The sequence below is a fragment of the Sebastes umbrosus genome, chromosome 1 (assembly GCF_015220745.1).
Source record: "Sebastes umbrosus isolate fSebUmb1 chromosome 1, fSebUmb1.pri, whole genome shotgun sequence".
NCBI classification, from domain to species: domain Eukaryota; kingdom Metazoa; phylum Chordata; class Actinopteri; order Perciformes; family Sebastidae; genus Sebastes; species Sebastes umbrosus.
In genome coordinates, this window is record NC_051269.1 from 40,640,388 (window position 1) to 40,662,842 (window position 22,455).

At 39.8% G+C, this 22,455-nt stretch overlaps 1 protein-coding gene across 2 annotated transcripts; it reads right to left on the bottom strand.

The window, feature by feature from the left end:
- Window positions 1-165: 165 nt before the first annotated feature.
- On the bottom strand, window positions 166-22,149 carry LOC119487966 (carbohydrate sulfotransferase 11-like). Of its 2 annotated transcripts, XM_037769182.1 has the most exons (4): window positions 21,640-22,149; window positions 9,872-9,951; window positions 1,148-2,038; window positions 166-418 (listed from the first exon to the last, which is right to left on the bottom strand). In XM_037769182.1, the coding sequence occupies exons 1-3, from the start codon at window positions 21,731-21,733 to the stop codon at window positions 1,193-1,195; spliced, it is 1,020 nt and encodes a 339-aa protein (XP_037625110.1). In that variant the 5' UTR covers window positions 21,734-22,149; the 3' UTR covers window positions 166-418; window positions 1,148-1,192. The 2 variants fall into 2 exon arrangements, with proteins under 2 accessions (XP_037625110.1, XP_037625024.1); XM_037769096.1 differs by having other exon boundaries at window positions 166-2,038.
- Window positions 22,150-22,455: the final 306 nt, after the last annotated feature.

Below are 22,455 nucleotides of genomic sequence, written 5' to 3' on the forward strand. Positions count from 1 at the left end.
TCACCTAATTACCATGAAATTTGCAGACCTGTAAAATGAAGTGTTACCAAAATGCTTATTATATTTATAATATTTTATAATTTCTTCAACACAGGCCATTTCTGCAGAATATGAAAATAGAAAAGAAATAATTTAGTTTTACTTTTGTACAGCACTTTGTAGGCGAACGTTTTACTGGCATCCGGTAGTCGCTTTCAGTCCAAAATGGCAGAAGCGTAGCTCTGCTGCTGGGCGCCGACGTTGCAATGGAACGAACAACTGACTCTCACTTCTTGGCAATATATGTTCCTTGCCTCTGCGTAATGGCTCACTGGCCTCGCCCACAGCTGTCTCCAGCTCCTTTATACTCCAGACCCTGATGAGTGATTAAACACACCTGCACGCGACCACTCACTGCTGCTGCACTGTGGGGCAGCACCTGGAGAGACACAGGAGAGAGAGCAGCAACACATAACACACAACAGCACGGCAAGTAACACTGCCGTTGGTAAAGTACGGAAGTTAGGTAACAAAACTATGGTCAATGTTGACACGGCACACAAACAGGGTGAAAGTCCTGTGTTTGTTTGACCCCGTCCAACCTCGACTCCCACTCTACCCACCTTTCACGCTCTTTATACTACGTCAGTTTTCTCTGAGCGTCTTAATAATGATGGATGGGTTTACATTGCAGTTAGTTGAAAGCGTGCTGCTTTTCATACAGACGCTAAAGGGTGCCGCGGTGTGTCGGTATCAGACGCTGAAGGCCAGTGACCAAGCGTTGGTATTTGACGAGTCGGGAGTGAGACCGGGTTGTTCATTAAGTAACTGCAGATTCCATTTGTTGTGCAAATTACACTTTTGAAACAGCAGATGACAACCGAAATTAAATTAAACCAGAAGTCGAACGGTATTTCACACTTTCAAAAGGCAGTGACCGACATCCACCGGATCACCGGTTACAGTAAAATATAATTTGCCTTCTTGAGGCAACAACTGTCATCTTGTGATGAAACGTCTCCTCTCCTACTCGTATCCTCTGTGTGTACACAAGTTCTTCAGTCTGTAAAAATGTATTTACTTTGGATCAGGATACATTTTCAAGAGTATTTGCAGTGTCCGTAGTAAGGCCTACACAGAGAGAAACCTCTCGAAAACAAACCGCTACCAGAGTCCAGGCTCCACATGTTCAAGGATGAGTGATGTCCCAGCCTCATCTAAACTTGAGGTAGGCTGGTATCGAGTAGTTGAAGAGCAGGAAGTCCATGCGATAGAGGTTGTACAGCTTCTTCTGGTAGAAGGGGCTGATGTTGTGGAAGAACTGGGCCGCCATGTCTCCTGTAGTCCTGGTGCTCTTGGACGAGGCGGGGAAACTGACCTGGTCCTCCACCCCGGCTAGCTGTAGCACATAGCGGGAGTCCTGCTCCAGCGTCTCGTATTTACCCACCACGTCGTAGTGGATGAGGCAGGGGTGGCACAGCGAGTGCACGCGCTCCCAGTGCTCGTTGAAGGGCTCTTCTCGCTGGGTTGCCGGGTCCACGAGGTAATACACAAACTCCTCGAAGGAGACGTCGTTTCCACTCTCCAGGGCTTCTGGCTGCGGGTCCAGCCTGTGCCGCCGCACTATCTTTGTGCCGTATCGTCTATGAAAAGCGGTGTTGTAGCTCCGCGTGAATTTGTTGCGGTACGCAGACACCAGCCGCTCGAAGGGCTCGCGCACGAAGACGAACTTCAGGTAGGAGCGCAGGCGCTGGTTGATCTGCGAGGTGGAGTACTCCGACAGAGTGCGGAGGTTTCCCGGGATGTGGGCCTCGTTGGCGGGGATCGCCAGCGGTTCTCGGTGGGACCCGGCGACGCCCGTCAGAACCATGAGCACCCGCTTCCAGTTGGTGCACGCCACTTTGGGCACGTAGCAGTACAGCAAGCCGTGCTGGTCGTCCACGATGACGTGCTTCAGGTCCTCGGGGATCAGGACTCTGCGTTTGCGGGTGTAGGAGCGGCAGGCTTCTTCTAACACCTCCCGTCGGCCCTGATGGATCGCCTGCACTGCTGACTCAACCTACGGGGAAGAGGAAAAGAAGAATAAGGCGCCGTTCACATGTTGTGTCTAGAAAACACCAGTCGTGCTACTTTCATCCTTTTATCCAAGGTGCTTGGGAGGTTGTGCTCATGTCGCACCTGCCGTTACTAAGCAACCAAAACCTGCGATGACGATGATGATGATGTTGATGTTGTGGTCATTTATCATTGAATTGTAATGACATCACAGATATTTAAATCTCTTTTTTTGATTTGAGGAAAGCTTTACAGATATGAAACCTCCGTGGATCTAAAATTCATAATAGAAAGACTCATAATCGACCTTGTTTGTAGTTCAAGGTGTGCTGTCAACAGTTTAACAGATGTCTCTTTTACACTGACGGTCTACGGAGGAAATGCTTTCATGGGATCTTTTGCCGCGATACCGCGAGTGGCCACTGGAAAGAAATTGGAAGCAAGGCTTAGCGCCGGCGCCGTATCCAGGTCTTATTATACATCCATGAGTGAGCTACAGCTGTATGGTAAACTCACTTCTTTCTAACTCCACACACCCTCACATTGTTTTCATCTTCAAACTTGTAGTCTTCAGTCCCAACTGACGCGGACTCAAGTGACATCACATTTCCCAGACTTGGCGCAGCTCCCTTTTATACTACATTGTTTTGTTTTTTTATGCCATAGTACTCCCCAAAACCTGTACACACACTATGATGAAAAATCAGTGGAGTGTATGCATTTGTGACGGGAGAAAAATGTCATGTTTATGTCACTTTTAAGTCATAAACCGTTGGAGGTCATACTGAGAAAAACAAACCAGAATGTATAATATAAAAGTTAACAGAAACCCTTCATATTGCCAAGACTTCCTAAGCTCTCTGAGATGAGATACTTCTCCTCTGGAGGTCTTAATCACGGTCCATCCCCTGACGTCCGCATCATACTGCCTTAATAATAAAATCACGGGTCAGCCGGTTCAGCTCGGCCTCCTCGTGGCACAAACGCCGTATTTACTTCTTTCATTTACTCAGCCTGGCTCGCCACTGCAGCGGTCGGAGCCCCGAGTCTCTCTCAGTTTGACTCGGTGCCTGACACGATGTGTGGCTCTGTGTTTACTGGCAGACATCGGGACATCAAGGTGGACTAGCCAAAAAACTGTAGAGTGTGTGTGTGTGTGTGTGTGTGTGTGTGTGTGTGTGTGTGTGTGTGTGTACTATATGTTTACAGCACCGTCTTTCCACCTCGGACTTGTGAGCAATATGCATGATTCAGTGTGGTTTTCTGAGGGTATTAAAATAGCCAGCAGGAAGCACCACAAGACAAACATGCCATTCAAAGAGAATACCAAAGTCTTTTTTAGTGTGGTGAGTACATATACACCAGAGGGTGTAGTAGACCTTAAACCTGCATTCTCTCTAACAGCCAGCAGGGGGCGACTCCTCTGGTTGCTAAAAGAAGTCTGATTGTATAGAAGTCTATGAGAAAATGAGTCTACTTATCACTTGATTTATTACCTCAGTAAACATTGTTAACATGAGTTTATGGTCTCAATCGCTAGTTTCAAGTCTTCTTCAATACAGCATGATGTTCATTTAGTAAATTATGGTCCCATTTAGAGTCAGATAGACCATAAAGCAGGGGATGCTTTAGGGCGGGGCTACCTTGTGATTGACATGTCGCTACCACGGCATTGTCCGGTCTGGGAGTTGTTCGTGTTTTCGTCTTACAACTTTAACCCTTTCACAGTTTTTAGTTCATCAAAGATAATTATACAATTTTTGGTTACATAAAAATGTCTTATTCAGTTCGGTTGTACTTAGCTCCACCCTCTCGTGTCACTTCTGGTTGCAAAAAAAACAAGATGGTGAGCTCGAGGCTTCACAACCGTAGGGTTTGACACCAATAGGTGACATCACGGTGACTACGTCTATGATATACACACACATCAAATGCCATGAAATATTACATTTAAGCCAAGATTCTCTAACCAAATCAATGTGTCCTGTTTTTCCACAAAGCCAAAAGGCAATATAATCCTTTAAAAGCGGTGTAAAGACAGATCAGGGAGACCGTTCTGCCCTACGATTTGAAATTAGATTAAAGAGCACTCAAATTATAAAGCTGTTTTGCAGCACAAAAGGTGTCAGTTTTACTAGATCATGATGCAATTTGCACTTTGTGAGGAAAGAGTTATTTGCTTTTCAAGCACTTTTTAGGGTTGTATGCAATCTCTCGTTACAGAAATGTTTAAAGCTGCACTACTCAGTATTTTTATATTACCAGAGAATACGTGTAATGTGAAAGGGGTCACTTGAAGTGACAAAACCATGCAAGGGATTTTCCCCCGGCTCTGCAGTTACCCTCAGCTCGACAGCACATTGTTTTGATTTTTACAGCCTGAAACTTTATTCTCATCAACATTAACATTAACTCAGCATTGCAGAAATCTAGGTGTCATTTTCAATCAAAACCTCAGCTTAGACAAACCTGTTAAATCAATGGATCAATCCTGCTTTCATCATCTCAGATACATCTCAAGGATAAGAACATTTCTTCCTCCCAAAAATCTGGAAACAGTTATCCACGCCTTCATAAACTAGTTGATTAGATTACAGTCATTCGTTGCTCTCTGCTATCAGCAGAAAAAAACCCTCTCTTCTCCTCTCCTCTCCTCTCCTCTCCTCTCCTCTCCTCTCCTCTCCTCTCCTCTCCTCTCCTGTCCTCTCCTCTCCTCTCCTCTCCTCTCCTCTCCTCTCCCGCCTCCAGCTCATCCAAAACTCTGCTGATAGGATTTTGACCCGGACTAAGATACATGACCTCATTTCACCCATCCTGGCTTCCTCACGCTGGCTATCTGTTGCTTTAGAATTGATTTTAAAATATTAGTAAGTTATTTATCAGATCTCTTATTACCCATGTCTCTTCCCGCACCCTGAGATCCTCAAAGGCGTTGTTCCTTGTGGTTCCACGGTTCAGATTCTGTGATAGGTGATAGAGCCTTTGCATTCAGGGCTCCTGGACTCAGGAATGACCTGCCTGAGGAGATCAGGGCTGAAAACTCTTTCTAAAAATCCCACTTTTTTTGTGAATTTATTTATGTTTTATGACATTTTAGTTTGTTTTACTCTGTGTTTTTATGTGTGAAGTTTTGGGCTTTTAGATCATTTCATTCTCCTTGTGATTTAAATGTGTTCTGTTTTTATTGTAAACCACTTTGTAACTGTGTTTAGAAAGGTGCTATAAATAAAGTTTATTACTATTATTGTTATTATAACATTGTTTTCAGCTACAGCAGCTGCAATAAATCCACTGTGCACTACCTGCCGAGAACAAAACAGCACACAGACAACGTTAGCAACTAGCTGATGAATATTGTGGAGCATTTAGCAGCTAAAGAGCCAGATATTCAGGATAAAAAAGCTAAAAGGAGAGTGGATATTGGACTTTATTTCATCAGGTGTACAGAAACATGACGCCAAATGAATGCTAAAGTTGCTTCCTGTCGACCGCATGTGTAAATAGGCAGTTATTTGCTAACATAACCAATAAGATTATAAGATGATAACATGGTCAGAGTTGTGTTTACAGCTTTTTCCGCTGTAACAAAGTAGCCATAAAAAAATGTATAAATATTTTAATGCAGCTTTAAATTCAATAACAGCGTAACAACTGAGGTGTCAGATCTGAATGGGAGTACTGAGAATCTTAAAAAGTATATATATTTAAAATAAATATATGTTTTATTTTAAAATGTTTTAGGGTATTCGGAGAAGAAGCCTATCACTTCTTCATTAATCAAAACCATTGATAAAAGATTAAATCAATAATATAAACCATCTTCAATGGTCCAAAGATCTGAATTTATTTATTCCACTTAATCACCTGCATGAGCAAAGGAGCACAAAAGCATTCACATACTGTAAATAAACAAATGGATCTTGTATGATCCAATTCGCTGCCCGTTTCCATCCCGACAGCTTAGCAGCTTCCTCCCGTTGGGAAAGCCTTTAAGTGGGAAGGAACTAAGAAAATATCACAAGCAATTAAAAGTAAACTGTGTCTGCTGGAGGTGGTTTGTTTTCTGGCATGTTCACCCTCCTTCTCCTCACAGGGAGATTTAACCAGGAACAGCTGCTACAGAGTCCTGCAGCGCTGAGCTCTATATGGATTCATACAGAGATAAAGTCACTATTTAGAGTGTTTATTAGACAACATTAATAAACTTTTTCATTATTTTCATTATTAAAAAGATAAATTGTAATAAACTTAACAACAACAGGCATTTGTTAGCATGTTGAGAGTTTTAACAGGAGAGACTTTAGAGATGAGATCCAAAGTATTCTGGAGCACTCGGATTTAAAGGTCCCATATCATGCTCATTTTCAGTTTCATACTTGTATTTTGTGTTTCTACTAGAACATGTTTACATGCTGTAATGTTAAAAAAAAACGTTATTTTCCCCATATACTGTCTGTCTGAATATGCCTGTATTCACCCTCTGTCTGAAACGCTCCGTTTTAGTGCATTTCAACGGAATTGCAACGGAATTGCGTTGCTAGGCAACAGCTTGGGTCCATGTTTACTTCCTGTCAGCTGATGTCATTCACATACACTGCAACAGGAAAAAACTGGGACACATTTAGTATTTTTACGTTTAAAACCGTGTAATGGTCTAAATATTGTAGATTTGTGACATCACAAAATGGACAGAAATCCTAACGGCTTGTTTCAAACGCACAGTTTCTGAATACGGGCTGTGTGTGTTTCTCCGTATATTGAGCGCTTCGATACTTTCACAGTATTTATAAAGCACTTAAACCTGCTTTATAATATAAAAGACATGACAATCTTACTTTTTACAATATGGGACCTTTAAGGCAACAAACTTTATCTCTGTTCTCTGTTGTCCCGTTATCTGTCTCTATCAACTCCTGATAAATGTGACTATATTAACATGATGCTTTGTTGATTAAAAGTGCCCAGAGTTGTTTAAATAGTTTGAATCAAGATTCTTCTGATGGGTCCAGAGTAGTGCTAGGCAATATATCAATATTATATTGATATCGTGATATGAGACCGGATATCGTCTTCAATTTTGGATATGGTAATATGGCGTAAGTGTTTTCTTTTCCTGCTTTTAAAAGGCTGCAGTATATAGTAAGTTGATGTAGTTTTCTGAACTTACTAGACTGTTCTAGCTGTTCTATTATTTGCCTTTTACCCACTTAGTCATTATATCCACATTACTGATGATTGTTTATCAAAAATCTCATTGTGTAAATATTATTATTATAAATATTATAACAGAACCAACACTACAATATCGCCGCAATATCGATATCAAGGTAAAAAATATTGTGATATCTGAATTTCTCCATATCGCCCAGCCCTAGTCCAGAGGCTTGTATTAAGTCTTGTCCACCACTAGGGCTGCAACCAACGATTATTTTCATTGTCGATTAATCAGTGGATTATTTTCTCGATTAATCAATTGGTGGTTTGGCTGCCCTCTGCCCTCCCTGGATGAGATCTCCAGCTCCCGCTGCCTCCGTAGGTCCACAACTATTCTCAGGTACTCCTCTCACGCAGCTCATCACCTGTTTCACCTGTTTGACCTGCTGACCTCTGGAAGGCGCTACAGGTCAATGAAAGCTCGCACCTCCAGACTCACAGACAGTTTCTTTCCCTGTGCCATACGGACACTGAACAAACAATAAATCTGTGCAAAATTAATACACTGAATGTGAAATACATTTGACTGTGCAATATATCCTTTGATGCAATATACTATACCTCAAGTGCAACTACCTTTGTTTACATTTTATTTATTACATCTACCCTACCTATTTTACAAGTGCAATTACCTCTGTCTACATTACATTTATCTTTATATTTTATACCTCTAGTGTAACACTTCTGTTTATATTTATTTATTACATCTACTTTACCTGTTTTATTTGCTTTATAAGATAAGATAAGATAGAACTTTATTAATCCCGAAGGAAATTTTTTTGCCAGAGATTGGTCAAAAATACAACAAAATTACAACAAGTTCAAGTGTATAAATTGAGTAAATAAGATAAGATAAGTAACATAAAAAAGGTAAAGTAAGCTAACAAACTAAATAAGTAATATTGCACATTAATATTGCACACAATGAACAGTGATATTGCACATAACTGTGTGTGTGTTTTACCTGTTATATGTTTTATCTGCCTCGTTTAGTCTCGTCAAGTATTTGTTTTAAAGCACTGACCAGAAGTGGCAACTGTGAATCTCGTTGTATTTAATACGATGACAATAAAGCTTTCTATTCTATTATATAAAATGGTGAAAAATATGGATCAGTATTTCACAAAGCCCAACATGACGTCCTCAAATGTCTGGTTTTGTCAAAGATATTCCATTTACTGTCATAGAGGAGTAAAGAAACCAGAAAATATTCTCATTTAAGAAGCTGGAATCAGAGAATTTAGTCTTTTCTTCCTTAAATAAATTACTCCAACCGATTATTAAAATAGTTGGTGATTAATTTAAAAGTTGGCAGCTAATCGATTAATTGTTGCAGCTCTGTCCAACACAATGTTGCAGTATAAGTCATCATGAAATTAAATCCATACTTCTCTCATTACTTTCACTTCCTGTCAAACTATCTTTAATGATCACCTTGTGTTGTGCAAAAAGAGCAATTAGACCAACAGAACCTCTCCTCCTCTCCTCCTGCCTCTCCAATCAAATCTGTTTTTCCCTCCCTGATAGTTTGTACTATTGACTAATCTCTCAACACATTATTTCCCAACATCCCTTTTTCTTTTTTGATAAACAATCCATCAACTCCTTCAGTGATACTAAAGCTAACTGCGATCTTTAATGTTAACATAGTGTTTTATGGACATCTGATTACGGATGTTTGCTGTGTTGAGTCTTGAACAGCAGATACGAACCAGACTGTTCTTCCCTGTTAAAGCAAAACAAGACTAAAAGGCGCCAGACAGTCAAATAACACAAGCATCCCTCTCAAAGCCCACATAAACTTACACTGTATGCTTTAAGATCCATTCTCCTAGTTGTTTTATGATACTGCCTCATACTGTATGTAATCTATACATGAAGAGAATCCTCCTTTATCCCAACGTCTCTCTTGCTCTCATCAAATGCAGCTCTTAACTCACTCAGCTCTTAATTGTCTAAAGTCCGACAGTGTCCGTACAAACCCGTAAATCCTCCTCAATAAATGTCACTGCTGTAATTCAACAAAGATGGCTGACCTTTTTTATTTTTACTGCAGGACAAAGCAGCATCAAAGCAACTGGGCGTGGAAAAAATCTCAACGATCGAGATAAAGATCAGGGATGATTTGTGGAGCAGCCACTTAGTTAGTCAGAGCAGGAGATACTTTGCTTACAGTTCAGCTGAGATGGGTTTATAAAGGCTACTCTAAAACAGATGGATTTAGTTTGATTGGATTTAAGATGCTGATAAGATGAAAGTCAGATCCCTGTTTACTCCTCCTCAGGTTCATACAGTGGAGGCTGAGCATATCCCACACACAGTGACCTGGACAGACATTTTAAAGTGTCTCAATTCTCCGGGGAACACCAGATATTTCAGTCTGGACCAAAGCAGATCAACACCAAAACATTACATCTTGATTCAAATCCACTTGCTAAATATTGCACAGGAGGTCTAAATTGCTCTTATGGGCTCCGTCTAAAATATGTACATATTTTACCCAAAAAAGAAATACACAAGTCAGCCTGAGAAAATACCTATGAATAAATATTTGTACAGAAGGAGTTCAGGTTAGGCCTTAATAAGGAGTTTATACTGCAGACTGTGGTTAGAGAGGACCGACCTGGTCGCCGTCGTAAAGCGTCTGTAGAGGACTCCTCCTCGACTTCTGCCCACTGCTCCTCTCACCGAGCGGCTCCCCGGCTGAGGAGACACAACACATCGCTCATGAAAATCTGACTGAAAGAGCTTCAAACAGCAAGCATGTGTAACGTTAAAGCAACAATCTTAACTTAACATAATGAAACGGCCCATAATGGCGCATTATCAGACAATAGCACTTACTGTATATTCAACAGTAAAAACAGGAGTAAAAGAACAGAAGAGAAGTTGGAAGGTTTACAAATACAAATAAGCACAAACTGGCTCTATTAACCATCATACAAAATATTGTAAATATAGTTTTTGAATAAAAAAAATGAAAGAAAAGACACGGAGACACAGTGATAATTAAAAATACAGATTGGAATCCGAGTGACATGATGAAGAATTAACTTTTTTGAATCCACCTGTCAAGTCTATAGGCAGTAATGACAGATATTGTGTGGTGTACTACTTCAAGACTAGAAAAAAAGTAGATGTAAAACAATAAAGGCATTATATTCTATTCAGTAACACAGAGAATAAAACATTTTTTCACACGAAAAATAATGAGAATTTTATTGTTTTGTTATTGCCACAGTTTTAATCTGCTCCAGTGCTCTTGTAATGGTAGATAAAAAAAGGTTTTGGCAGTCCAGAGTTTTCAATTTTTCTATTTTTAAAAAGTTACTTTCGTTAGACTTTGTGGGTTAAAGAGAAGTCAAAATAACCACTGCTTTGCTGGTTTGTAAATGTTGTGGAAGTCCCAGATACATCGTCCTGTCTGGGGTCATAACATCATCCAGGGTTGCACATATTTACTGTATTCACCAAGTCACACGTCGGCTAATTTAATCTGGATTGCTGCAGCAGTATGAACCCAAAATGAACAGATTTAATTGCAATAAACAGATCAAAAGGATGCCGGAAATAACTGCAGAATAATGCAGATTTGTAAAAAGTCTTAATTCATGCTTTGTCAGGTCTGTCCGCAAGACGACAATCAAACAACTTTAGTTTTCTGAATGGAGTTCAGCTCCCTCAGGGCCAGGCTACACTAACATTGTAGAAGCTCCATAAACACTCAAAATAATGTAATCTAGGCATAAATACAGCAGCGTTGTTTACACCATGGACCGTCTGTGGTTTACACACATACATTTAGACATAGTTTCATCCGGTCTCTGTACAAATATGAGGTACTATTGTAGAGCTTTGGCAGTCCAGAGCTTTCTATTTTCTATTTTTGAAAAGCTACTTTTGTTGGACTCTGTGGGTTGAAGAGAAGCAGAAAGAGAAGCCAAGAGGTTCTTTGGCTTCTTTCTCTGCTTCTAGATGAGGTCTGGGTATGTTGAGAAGCATCGCTGGATGAGCTTTCACCTCAGCATCAGATTACACAGCTCCACTGGGTCAGAGTCACAACACACAGTATCACTACCTGAACACAGAAGTTCATTTGGGGAAAACATGGTGTCACACAATGTGGCGCTGCAGCTTTGTAATCGAACGCAGAGGAAACATCACTCAAACCATAAATGTTAGCTCAGAGACTGGAAACAGCTAAGCAGGTGACAAGATGCCTTCCAAAACCTATAAAGCTCACTAGTTGTCAATAATTAAACATTTGTTTTATTCATAAAAGAAATCAAGTGTCTTCTCATCCGGCTCTCGACCAACTTCTATCAGTTGTTTGCACAGAGAAGTGTGGAGAAGACATTCACATACACTGCAACCAGGAATAAACTGGGACACGTTAAGAATGTTTACGTTTAAATCTGTGTAAAGGGTCTAAATATTGTAGATTTGTGACATCACAAATGGACAGAAATCCTGACAGCTTGTTTCAAATGCAGAGTTTCTGAATACGGGCTGTGTGTATTTCACTGTGGATTGAGCGTTTCGATACTTTCACAGTATTTATATAGGATTTAAGCTTTCTTTATAATAAAAAACAAACATGGAAATATCACTTTAAAGACCTTTAAAGAATTTAACAAAATTAAAGCCAGAATTTATAATCTAATAAATTTAACTGAAGGTCGCTTGATTTGTGTTTTCATATCTTCATTAAAGCAGTATTTTTTCAAAATGATGAAGTGATGAGATAACCCAGTGAAAACAAGACACTTAATCAGGAAATTGCCTGACTGTCCTTCAGGTTTATTGCTGCCACTTCATAATAAAGTTAATATGACTCATCTTCCTGAAATCTTCTGATCTGTGTGTTACTGAACCGAGAGGCAGCACATCCCCCAAAACAATCACAGATCAACATGTGAGTCCTGAGCAGACAGTTAAAAATGTCCCGCATTATATCCACTTTAGTGTTTGGTTCTGCATTCAAATCCTGAGCTAATTCATGGAAATCTTGCCAATTAATGCATTAAACAATAAAATGGAGTAAACATCTGCAGACGGAGCTCTGAAGCTCAAATATCTGAAGCTGCAAGTCGGGAATCAGCAAAGCGACTCAGCGCTGAGTCAAGGAGCAAAAAAATGTGTTTCAACTTCTCATTTCACAGATTTTATGACCGTCATTCTGCAGCGTCATCACTCAAACTAATGTTAGAGTCCCATTAACTTCAGAATGTTTTTAATACTTTCAAAGATCCTTATTAAATAATCCATATTTTCTCTGCGCTGTATGGAGTCATTAAGCTCCACAATTGCTTAGACAGCAGTAATATTTGCCATCTGTATGCAACTGAATTTACAAGTACATGGGACTTAATGCTAATTAGTGACTACTTTTACATGCACACCAATATTCCACTATTATTCCAAATATGACAACTAGCCGACAGTTTGCAGAGATGCATGCCCCAAAAGAAAAGTCCACAATTCTAGTCAGAAGGAGAAACACTCCTACTTTTAAACATTATGAAAGACTCGGATATCAACAGGTTTTTGGATATGCTCAAATATCACAACGCCGATCTTTTCAAGAAGGCGGTTGAAGGAATGAAAGAGGGAGGCTGTGTTCACCACCGGTTACGTTAATCTGAGTATTCACGGCTGCATGTAAACGGGAATATTAATTTTCATTAGCCATGTAAACTGCTTAGTAGGAATATTGTCTTTTTCAGAATGACGGCAAAAAACTATTTTGTGCATTTAAACGTCGTCACTGACACACAATATGGAGCCTCTACAGGAAGACTCAGCTGAGTGACTGTCGCTAGATTTAGCAACTTTTCAGACCCGCCCATCAAATTTTGCAATTTATCCACATCGGGGAAAAGGTGGTAAATATATTATATTGTATTTCATTCCCACGCATTCTGCTCAGAGTAATCACAGTCCTCAACTCCTCTGCCAACAGCATGGCAGCAAACACAACCACTAAGCTTTATGCAAATGATGTGCGATGACATCCCCAATATGCAAATGAGCGTATCACGTCATCTGGCAACTTTTAGAGCTAGTGCTAGCTGCTTTCACTGGAAAAGAGTGTGTGTGTGTGTGTGTGTGTGTGTGTGTGCGTCTTTCCACACCGCGGTGTGATCGGGCCAGTCATGTGTGCCAAGCAGCTTATGAGCTGTAAACCCACTGACACACTCATAAATGAGACATGTACAGTACCGTCTGTGTATTTATGATCCAACTATGGAGGAATAAATGAGCATATGAGGGACACCAAGTAGATCTTGTTATAAGTGAAATTCATAAAGTTATAAGTGAAGTTATCAGCGTCATCTGCGTTAATCCGCACTTCTTTGGTTCTAGAAGTTTTGTGACTGTACTAACAAGGCTGCTGACGTATTTTTACCATCGACACCTGTCTAATAACTCTCTGCAAACCATTGCTCTGTTGAGGAGCAGGCTTGAAACATTTTCTATTTCTATTGTTTGAGGCATCGGTGGCAACTGAGAAATACACGGGTTCACCTTCAGTCAAAGGCAGATCATCCAAAGTATCCCGGTGCACAGTCAGAGAGATGCTGCTGCCAAAGGAAGGTTTCGTCCTTGAGCTTTGAGCTACTGAAGTGAGGGGAGCATTCTGCTACAGTACACTGGTTTATTGACCTGTTTTCTAAACACATTACCACTTCCTCACAGAAACTACCAGTGATTCAGGAACACGTTTCCAACACGACCACTCCCAACGCAACTTGTGATTTTTAGGTTGTAGTGGGCTCAGTTTTAAAGCTAGAGTGAGGATACTGCTATCATGTGAAACTAGAAAAGGGGAAAAACAATTCAAATGGGTCCCTTGACCTCTGACCTCCAGATGTGTGAATGTAAATGGGTTCCATGGGTAACCACGAGTCTCCCCTTTACAGACATGCCCACTTTATGATAATCACATGCAGTTTTTTTTGCATGCAGTATAAATGTGTTATTTTTTCCTATTCTAAAACGGTGTGTTTCTGGAGTGTTCTTTATACTTTGACAGTTTTCCTAAAATCAAATTTTAAAAAAATCGCAATATATTGAATCATTGCCCTTGTATCATGATACGTATCGCCAGATTCTTGCCAATACACAGCCTGATGATGATGCAGGATGACAGTCGCCACAACTGTCCAATCAGCAAGTTACCCGTCAGTCTGTATAACTTCATCTTTTCGCCTCTTGGTGGTTTAATTCCACCCTCTTGGTTTGGACCAAATGAACCGAACTACAGTTGTGAAAGCACTCTTAGTCTTGTTTTTATTCATGTTATGCAAAATCCTGCAAAAAATGGAAAGTTCCAAAAACTGACAGGTATTCATGGCACATAATGAGGCGCTTGGCGGAGAGTAGAGCAGAGTGTGGCAGCAATCAACTCTGCAGGTAATGATTTAAACATGTGAAAGGAGTTTGACATCTGCTGATCCAACAGCTGCATATGTCAGTTTGTTTTTATCATCATCACCCTGTTAGACTGCAGAGAGATGTTTGCATTTGCAATTATTCAAATGTACTGGACATGCAACTGGGCACCAAAATTAGAGCATTTCCTTCGTATCAGGAAAACTCCTATATATCTCACATCTGCATGCATTCTTCTGAGACTCAATAAACAGACACTACGCCACCCACATGCCTCTGCCTGTGCACTAACACCCTTTACATACACATTTGTGGCCTAAAAGGATCAGGCTTTCCCTTGTACAGTGTGTCTCTCAGTAAAGCTGCTCTTTGGCAGGAGAGGCCATGGAGGGTGGGTTGGGGGGCCCCAGTTTTCCCAGTGGGACCTAAACACAGAGCTCCGTTTATGGCCCGGACACATCGGCCTTTCTATATTTTGCATTTCCAAAGCGCCGGGTTCTGTGTGGACCGGGAGGAATGCTGCAGAGTTTTGGGTCTAGACGGGGTTAAACCAACAGGACTACTCCTTCCTCTGAGGTGGGGTTGGTGGATCTCCCCAATGGAGGAATTTGAGCTAACAGCTGAGACAGTGTTTGGTTTTAACAGTGGTTCCCAACTTATTTTCCTTGAAGCCCCCCCCCCCTACTTGTATCTAAGAAAGACTAAATTTGCTGACGTCATTATGCTAATTTTTTTTTTACAAATCCTCAATTTGAATAAAGAGATTCATTGCAAGGCTGTCAATCGATTAAAATATTTAATCGTATCGTATATATTTACTATTGGAAATCAGTTAATAACACAAAACAATGACAGATATTGATCCAGAAACCCTCACAGGTACTGCATTTAGCATTAAAAAAAATGTGCTCAAATCATAACATGGCAAACTGCAGCCCAACAGACAACAACAGCTGTCAGTGTGTCAGTGTGCTGACTTGACTATGACTTGCCCCAAACTGCATGTGATTATCATAAAGTGGGCATGTCTGTAAAGGGGAGACTCGTGGGTACCCATAGAACCCATTTACATTCACATATCTGGAGGTCAGAGGTCAAGGAACCCCTGTGAAAATACTGATGTGATACTCATGTGTATTGATATTCTTTTAAACCCATGATCATCAGCGCATCATGAGGACCCTCTGACAGAAGTTTCAGCAGCATTTTAATGCTTCTGATGGGTATATTTATGTTCTTTGGTGTATTGCCTTCGCTGCCCACGTGCATCAATGAGCCTCGGGTCTGACCCTGTCGCCGGCTCACCGGTTTTCCTTCCACTTTTGGTCGGTCCTGACCACTGCAGACCGGAAACATGCCACAAGAACAGCAGTTCTGGAGATGCTCTGACCCGGTCGTCCAAACGTCACTATTTGGCCCTTGTCAAAGTCGCTCACATCCTTACACTGGCCCATTTTTTCTGCTTCCAACACAAAGTTCAAAGTTCAAAATGTTCCCTTGCTGTCTAATATATCCCCCCCCTTCCCCCCCACTGCCAGGTGCCATTGTAACCAGATAATCAACGTTTTTCACTTCACCTGCCAGTGGTCTGAATGTTATGGCTGATCAGTGTACATGGCCTTATATAGATCAATTATAAGATCGCTTCCTGAACAGATTTCATGATCAGCAGATGGATTTATTAGTTTAGTTTAGCTTTTGAAATCTTGCTAAATCACATATCTGCTATCATATAATCCTGCGGTTGGTTTCACATCACAAACAAACATGTTGTTCGTCTATATTTAGCCTCCAGTCTATCGGCTAACCACACAGCAGCACACAGACTTTAGTAAAACAACAGAATTCTTATTATTGAGCAATATCAATAGTGAAAGGACAAAACCCTCAAATCAGTCACTTGAGGATTTGGGCTCCGAGAGCAGATGGTTTCCATGAATCATCGGCTCCTGCAGCTCAGCGTCATGAATATGCAGCTGGCTGGAGGACAGGTTGGAACAGCAGGACCACCCTGACCTGTCATAAGATCTGACAGCAGTTAGGACACTGAACTCATTTCAACTAGCAGCCACAGGATATGAAGATTAAATCACGCTGCTTCTTTTGTGGATATTCTGTTCTGTTTTTAATTGGACAAGTCTTCATGGGACTTTAGGGACGAAGACTGACGCCATTTCCAAATTATGTCCAGCGAAGCCCTGCAGCGATCTGGGTTAGTGCGCTGCAGGTGCTCCCAATGAAGCTGAACAGTTTTAAGACTCTTTTAGGGCCTCAAGTCAAGCCCAGACAGGGAAGGTATGAGGTGGGAGGGGAGGGTAGCTCTCCTGTACAGGGATAATAAGCGTAGCCCCGAGGAACAAACGATAGTCTCCGCTTGTAATTAAATAGCAAGAACGAGCTGATAACCATCAGCTCACATCTGTATCTGTAAATGCTTCTGGCGACATGTAAATCAGTGTTTTATTCCCCAGGAGAAGATCCTGACGATGCTATAAAACACATTCCAGCATGCTGCCCCACACAGCCCTCTTCTTCCTCTTCCTCCTCCTCAGTCCTTGTTTGTCTGTGTAAAGTTTATAGAGAAACCACAGCTGCCCTGGTAGTGAAGATACCACACAAAGGAAGAAATGCTCATCTTAACGAGTCATGTCCTCTGGAACGGAGGAAATGCCAGAGAAAACCCAGGTTTCTCGTAATAAGTAGGGAAGGTAAACCTATCTTCCAATTACATACTATCACGATACTTGGGAGCCGATTCTTTATTCGATCAGTATTTTTAAGTATTGCGATTCGATATTACGATTTATTGTGATTTTTGTTAACTTTTTTAACACTAGACCATGGGGAAAAAGTTGAATCATACACTTCTAGGGACTTTTACTTTGGAAAATATCTAAATCAATCCATTAAAATGTTGATTTTCAGCATGTATGTAGTCAGAGATGTCCTGAAGTCAAATTATTTATTAAATCTATTCCTGCAACCCAGAAATCAAAGAATAAAGACATTTCCATTACAGATTAGTGGTATTTTCTTTTTATTTTATAAGGGACATGTAATGTTTTATACTTCTGGTGAATATAATCAATCAATCTTATTTCCATAGATGTATTTTATATATACAGTTCCCTTTGTTAACACCTTATTTTGAAAACCGGATGCAGTCCCACGTGCCTACTTCCTCTAACTTCTCCAAGGTGGTCTCTAGCTCTCCCGTCAGCTCCGTTCTCTTTATCCATCCATGGTCAGCTCCATCGGGGCCGTTTGAATGCATTTCTATAAATGTCAGTATATTATGCTCTACAGTCGTAGCGTCGGCCCATTTGACCACGGAGATGAGAGCGATGGCCGGCTCAACTGCCACGTTACCGCGATACGATAACATTTCCTGTCCGTGACAGAGTTAGCATGCAGCTTTAGCCGTGATGTCTAGCTCTGCTTTTCCTGTCAATGTGTGAAACCCAAAGTGTTTCCATCCTTTACTGGATGTGTAGTGTTTACCACGCTGGATTTAACATGTGAGGGTGCAGGTCATATCCACGCCGACCTTCCGCTGTTTTCTACTTTTTCGTTTCAGCCGGCTGCGTTTTGTTTTGGTTGACGGATACGGAACGGATATTACGTCACGTTACTCAGACTACAACACTAAAAGCGGTAACTTCCTTTTAAAGTGAAACTCGCTGATCTGTGTTAGAAAGAAGTGAATTATGTCAGACCAACAGACCAACAGGCAGATTTTGCACTTAAGGGGTAAAAACCAGATGTCCTGTCTGGTTGAATGGTCACTTTTTGCAGTGTTGGAGGCCTCTCATGTTCTGTAAAACTACTATTTCCATCCTCTCGTCTCTATGACAGTGCAGCATTCACCACATGTACAGTAAACCTTCTCTGCAACTATGCAATTATCCTAAATTTAGATGAGCGCTGTGAATCCTGTCTGCAAAAAGAGTCCACTTTGTCACTGTGTAACTCTGACTTGGCAGTGCACTCCTTTTGTTGTGTAGTTGCTCTCTTGCAGCTTTATATAGTCTTTGAACAAACAATATGACCTTTAGCCCAGATGGAGCAATGAGAGGGGTGTTGGAGGTGTTCTAAATGTAAATAGCAACAGACTGGCTGCATATTTGAAACCAATTTAAAGTGATTTGAAGCTGACAGGCAGCTTTTATGCCTGAAACATGAGATGCATTGCGTGTACATTCAAACACCAAAATACCAGAGGCTGCCTCTTATATAATCACTTTCAGATGTTTCACCATTCATACAGGGCTTATATAGCTGCTTTTATCTATGCAGGAGCCTCTCGGGAGCATTAGTTGTGCATGTCCTCGTATAGACATCTCCAAAATTAGGCCTGCACGATTTTGAAAAAACATCTAAATGCAATTATTTTTGACTGACATTGCGAGTCATAGTCAAGTCAGCACACTGACACACTGACAGCTGTTGTTGCCTGTTGGGCTGCAGTTTGCCATGTTATGATTGGAGCATATTGTTTATGCTAAATGCAGTACCTGTGAGGGTTTCTGGATCAATATCTGTCATTGTTTTGTGTTGTTAATTGATTTCCAATAAAAACTAAATACATACATTTGCATAAAGCAGCATATTTGTCCACTCCCATGATGATAAGAGTATTAAATACTTGACAAATCTTCCTTTAAGGTACATTTTGAACAGATAAGAAATGTGAGATTAATCGTGATTAAATATTTTAATCGATTGAAATCCCCAAAAAATAACTTTTTATCACATTTGTTCAAAGTTACCGACTGCAGCTTTAAGCCATGATACCGGTGAGCCAGCATGCACATCAGGGCCCTAAAACTGACACACCTGAACGCAATGTAGCCGTAGATAATGCTTCTAATTTCACATGTTTTTCCTGCCATTACATATAAAATGTCTGCTGTGACAAAAAGGCTTTTATTTATTACAGCAGCTACGATGAAGGGCAAACTATTCACAACAGCAGCCCCAACGCAGATACAAGATTTTTAATCTACGAAAGTTAAATCATGATCTAAAACTTTCAATGGTTCTCCACAGAATCAAAGAGTGCTTAAGGATTATTTAAAACACATGGAGGCACATCTACTGTAAACATCACCACAAAAAAACCTGCTGGAATGCATCAAACATGACAGATTCACGGTTTTTTATTTAACCTTGAGTGCTTCCAGTCGCCCAAAACTTTACATCAACAGCACATTTCAAGCGAAACCTTTTCAGGAGTGTGATAGGATGGGATCTGTCTCCACATGAGGCTGCTCTTTCATAGATTCCTAATAACTCTAACCAGCCTTTGCCGCATGTCTCACATATCCAGAACTGACTGACCCCCTCTCTTAAAAAACCAAAACGCTCCTCACAGTATGGGCTATATAAGCTCTTTTTTGGCCCATGCTATAGCTTGGCGTGTCTGAATGAGGCCATTGTATGTGGCAGAGAGAAACCTGGAAGAGGTGGAAACTAACTCCACTATACCGGGCAGCTGCAACCTCTCCCAGCCTTCCTCCACGTAGCAGAGGAAACTCTCCACTAATCAGGCTGGTAATGAAATTGTTCCCCCACCGAGATGAGCAGTTCTCTCAGACACAGAGAGGGAGGACATACTGTACTGAGTCAGTATAAAAAAATATTCAATAACACAAACAGAAATCCCCTTGATTATGATGTGTAAAATACAGCACATCTCAGACTCTCTCCATTCAAACACACTTGCATCAGATTATTACTATACTACAGTGCTGACAGTGCATGATATGAATGGATTCAATTATTATGACATGTGGACATGACATGAGTGAACCTTATACAGAATATGCACCAACAGCATAGATATATATATATATATATATATATATATATATATATATAAAAAAATAAAAAATAAGACTGCTGCACCAACAGCATATATATAAATATATATTTATTTATGTATTTATTTACTTATTTATTTATTTACTTATATTTATTTATTTTTGAAATTAATAAAAAATATATAATAATAATTAAAAAAATAAATTTGTTATTTATACATATATATACATATATATATATGCATATACATATACTGTATATATAAAAACAATTAAAAAAATAATATAAATAAATAAATATAGATATATATATATTTATTTTTTTATTTATTTATATATATATATATATATATAAATATATATATACACACACACACATGTACGGATATACGTAAATATACAGTATATATGTATAGATATACATATATACACATATATATGTATACACATATTTACAATAAATAAATACAATAATAATAATAATAATAATAATATAAAAATATATATATTTATTATTATTATTATTTATTTTTTTAACCATACAAAACATTTATTGTCCAAAATATGTTGTAAATGAATGCAATCTATGCAGAAAATATATAATACCTCATGTTACTTTTGTATTTAGATCCTACTGTATGACTTTTCTTTTTAAATATTTTCAATTTTAGTTTGGCTATATGTGCTGTAATAAATAAATGAGAATTTACTGCTAAGATCTATTTCAGCATGTAGAAACAAATACATGTATGAATACTGTATTTAATTATGAATAGATGGGAAAACTTGTGGTGGTGATAAACTGTAATATTTGACTTTATTGTATTTTGATGGACTTCACTAGTCCTATTGAGGGATTACATTCTTATTATTTTATTTTAGAAGAAGAATAAACAATATCTGTAATAAATGCAGAAGATCCAGATGTTTGTTGGCTCCATGATAAAGAATAATATAATATATATAATATATAACATATTAATGATAAAGAATAATATAATATATATAATATATAACATATTAATGATAAAGAATAATATAATATATATAATATATAACATATTAATGATAAAGAATAATATAATATATATAATATATAACATATTAATGATAAAGAATAATATAATATATATAATATATAACATATTAATGATAAAGAATAACGTGTGCTCACCTGGCCTCAGACTGCTGTTCATGTAGAGGATGACCATGATGAAACATCCCAGACACAAAGATAAACCCATCCGAGTCACTTTGGGTTTCCTCATCCTGAGTCTCTGGAGCCGAACCGAGCCGAGCCGAGCCAGGCTTCATGCACAATAAAGATGACCAGTTCTAGTTCTTTATGTGTCTACTTTATGACCGACAGCAGCATCGATCCGGCTGGCTGACATGTGCTGCTGCTGCTCATCTTCCTGTACATCCTCGGACGGTTACCGGGAGAAAGCACCGGGCACCGGGCACCGGGCTGCAGGCTGAGAGCCGGTGGGTCCGTTTCTCTCCGGTTCACAGGAGCAGGATCAGGCTGCATGTAGTGGAGTCTGTAGTCCGAGCAGAGCAGAGCAGAGCCGGTCTGTTTGTTTAAGGGGGGGTATCAGCAAACGGGTGCTTCACATGTTAACCCCTTAACTCCATGTTAACCCCTTAACTCCCCAAAACACCAGCAGCACCTCAACAAACTGTAGTCGGCTAGAAACCTGCACCTTTAACAGAGAGAGAGATCCGGTTGGACCTTTCAAGGTAAAACTCCTACCACGTGACAGAACACTCCAATCAGTCCAAATTAGTAAATATAAACCTTTTCAAACAACATAAAAAACAGCTTTGTATTTCCTGTTGTAATGTTTGTTAACGCAGTATAGCTGACAGGAAGTTAACTTGGACCAAAGCTGTTGCACTAGCAACAGATGGGCGTTGAAAAATGGGTCGCATCCAATATTCCATACTAGCATGCTGTTTATCACGATGGAGAATTAATTAGGGCAACGTT

Bases quoted from the DNA above. Each gene is read 5' to 3' on its own strand.
- LOC119487966 (XM_037769182.1), bottom strand. From the start codon at position 21,733: ATGAGGAAACCCAAAGTGACTCGGATGGGTTTATCTTTGTGTCTGGGA. The intron at 9,952-21,639 runs GTGAGCACACGT...GTGTCTCCTCAG, and splicing joins GAACAGCAGTCTGAGGCCAG to CCGGGGAGCCGCTCGGTGAG. The intron at 2,039-9,871 runs GTCGGTCCTCTC...TCTTCCCCGTAG, and splicing joins CGCTTTACGACGGCGACCAG to GTTGAGTCAGCAGTGCAGGC.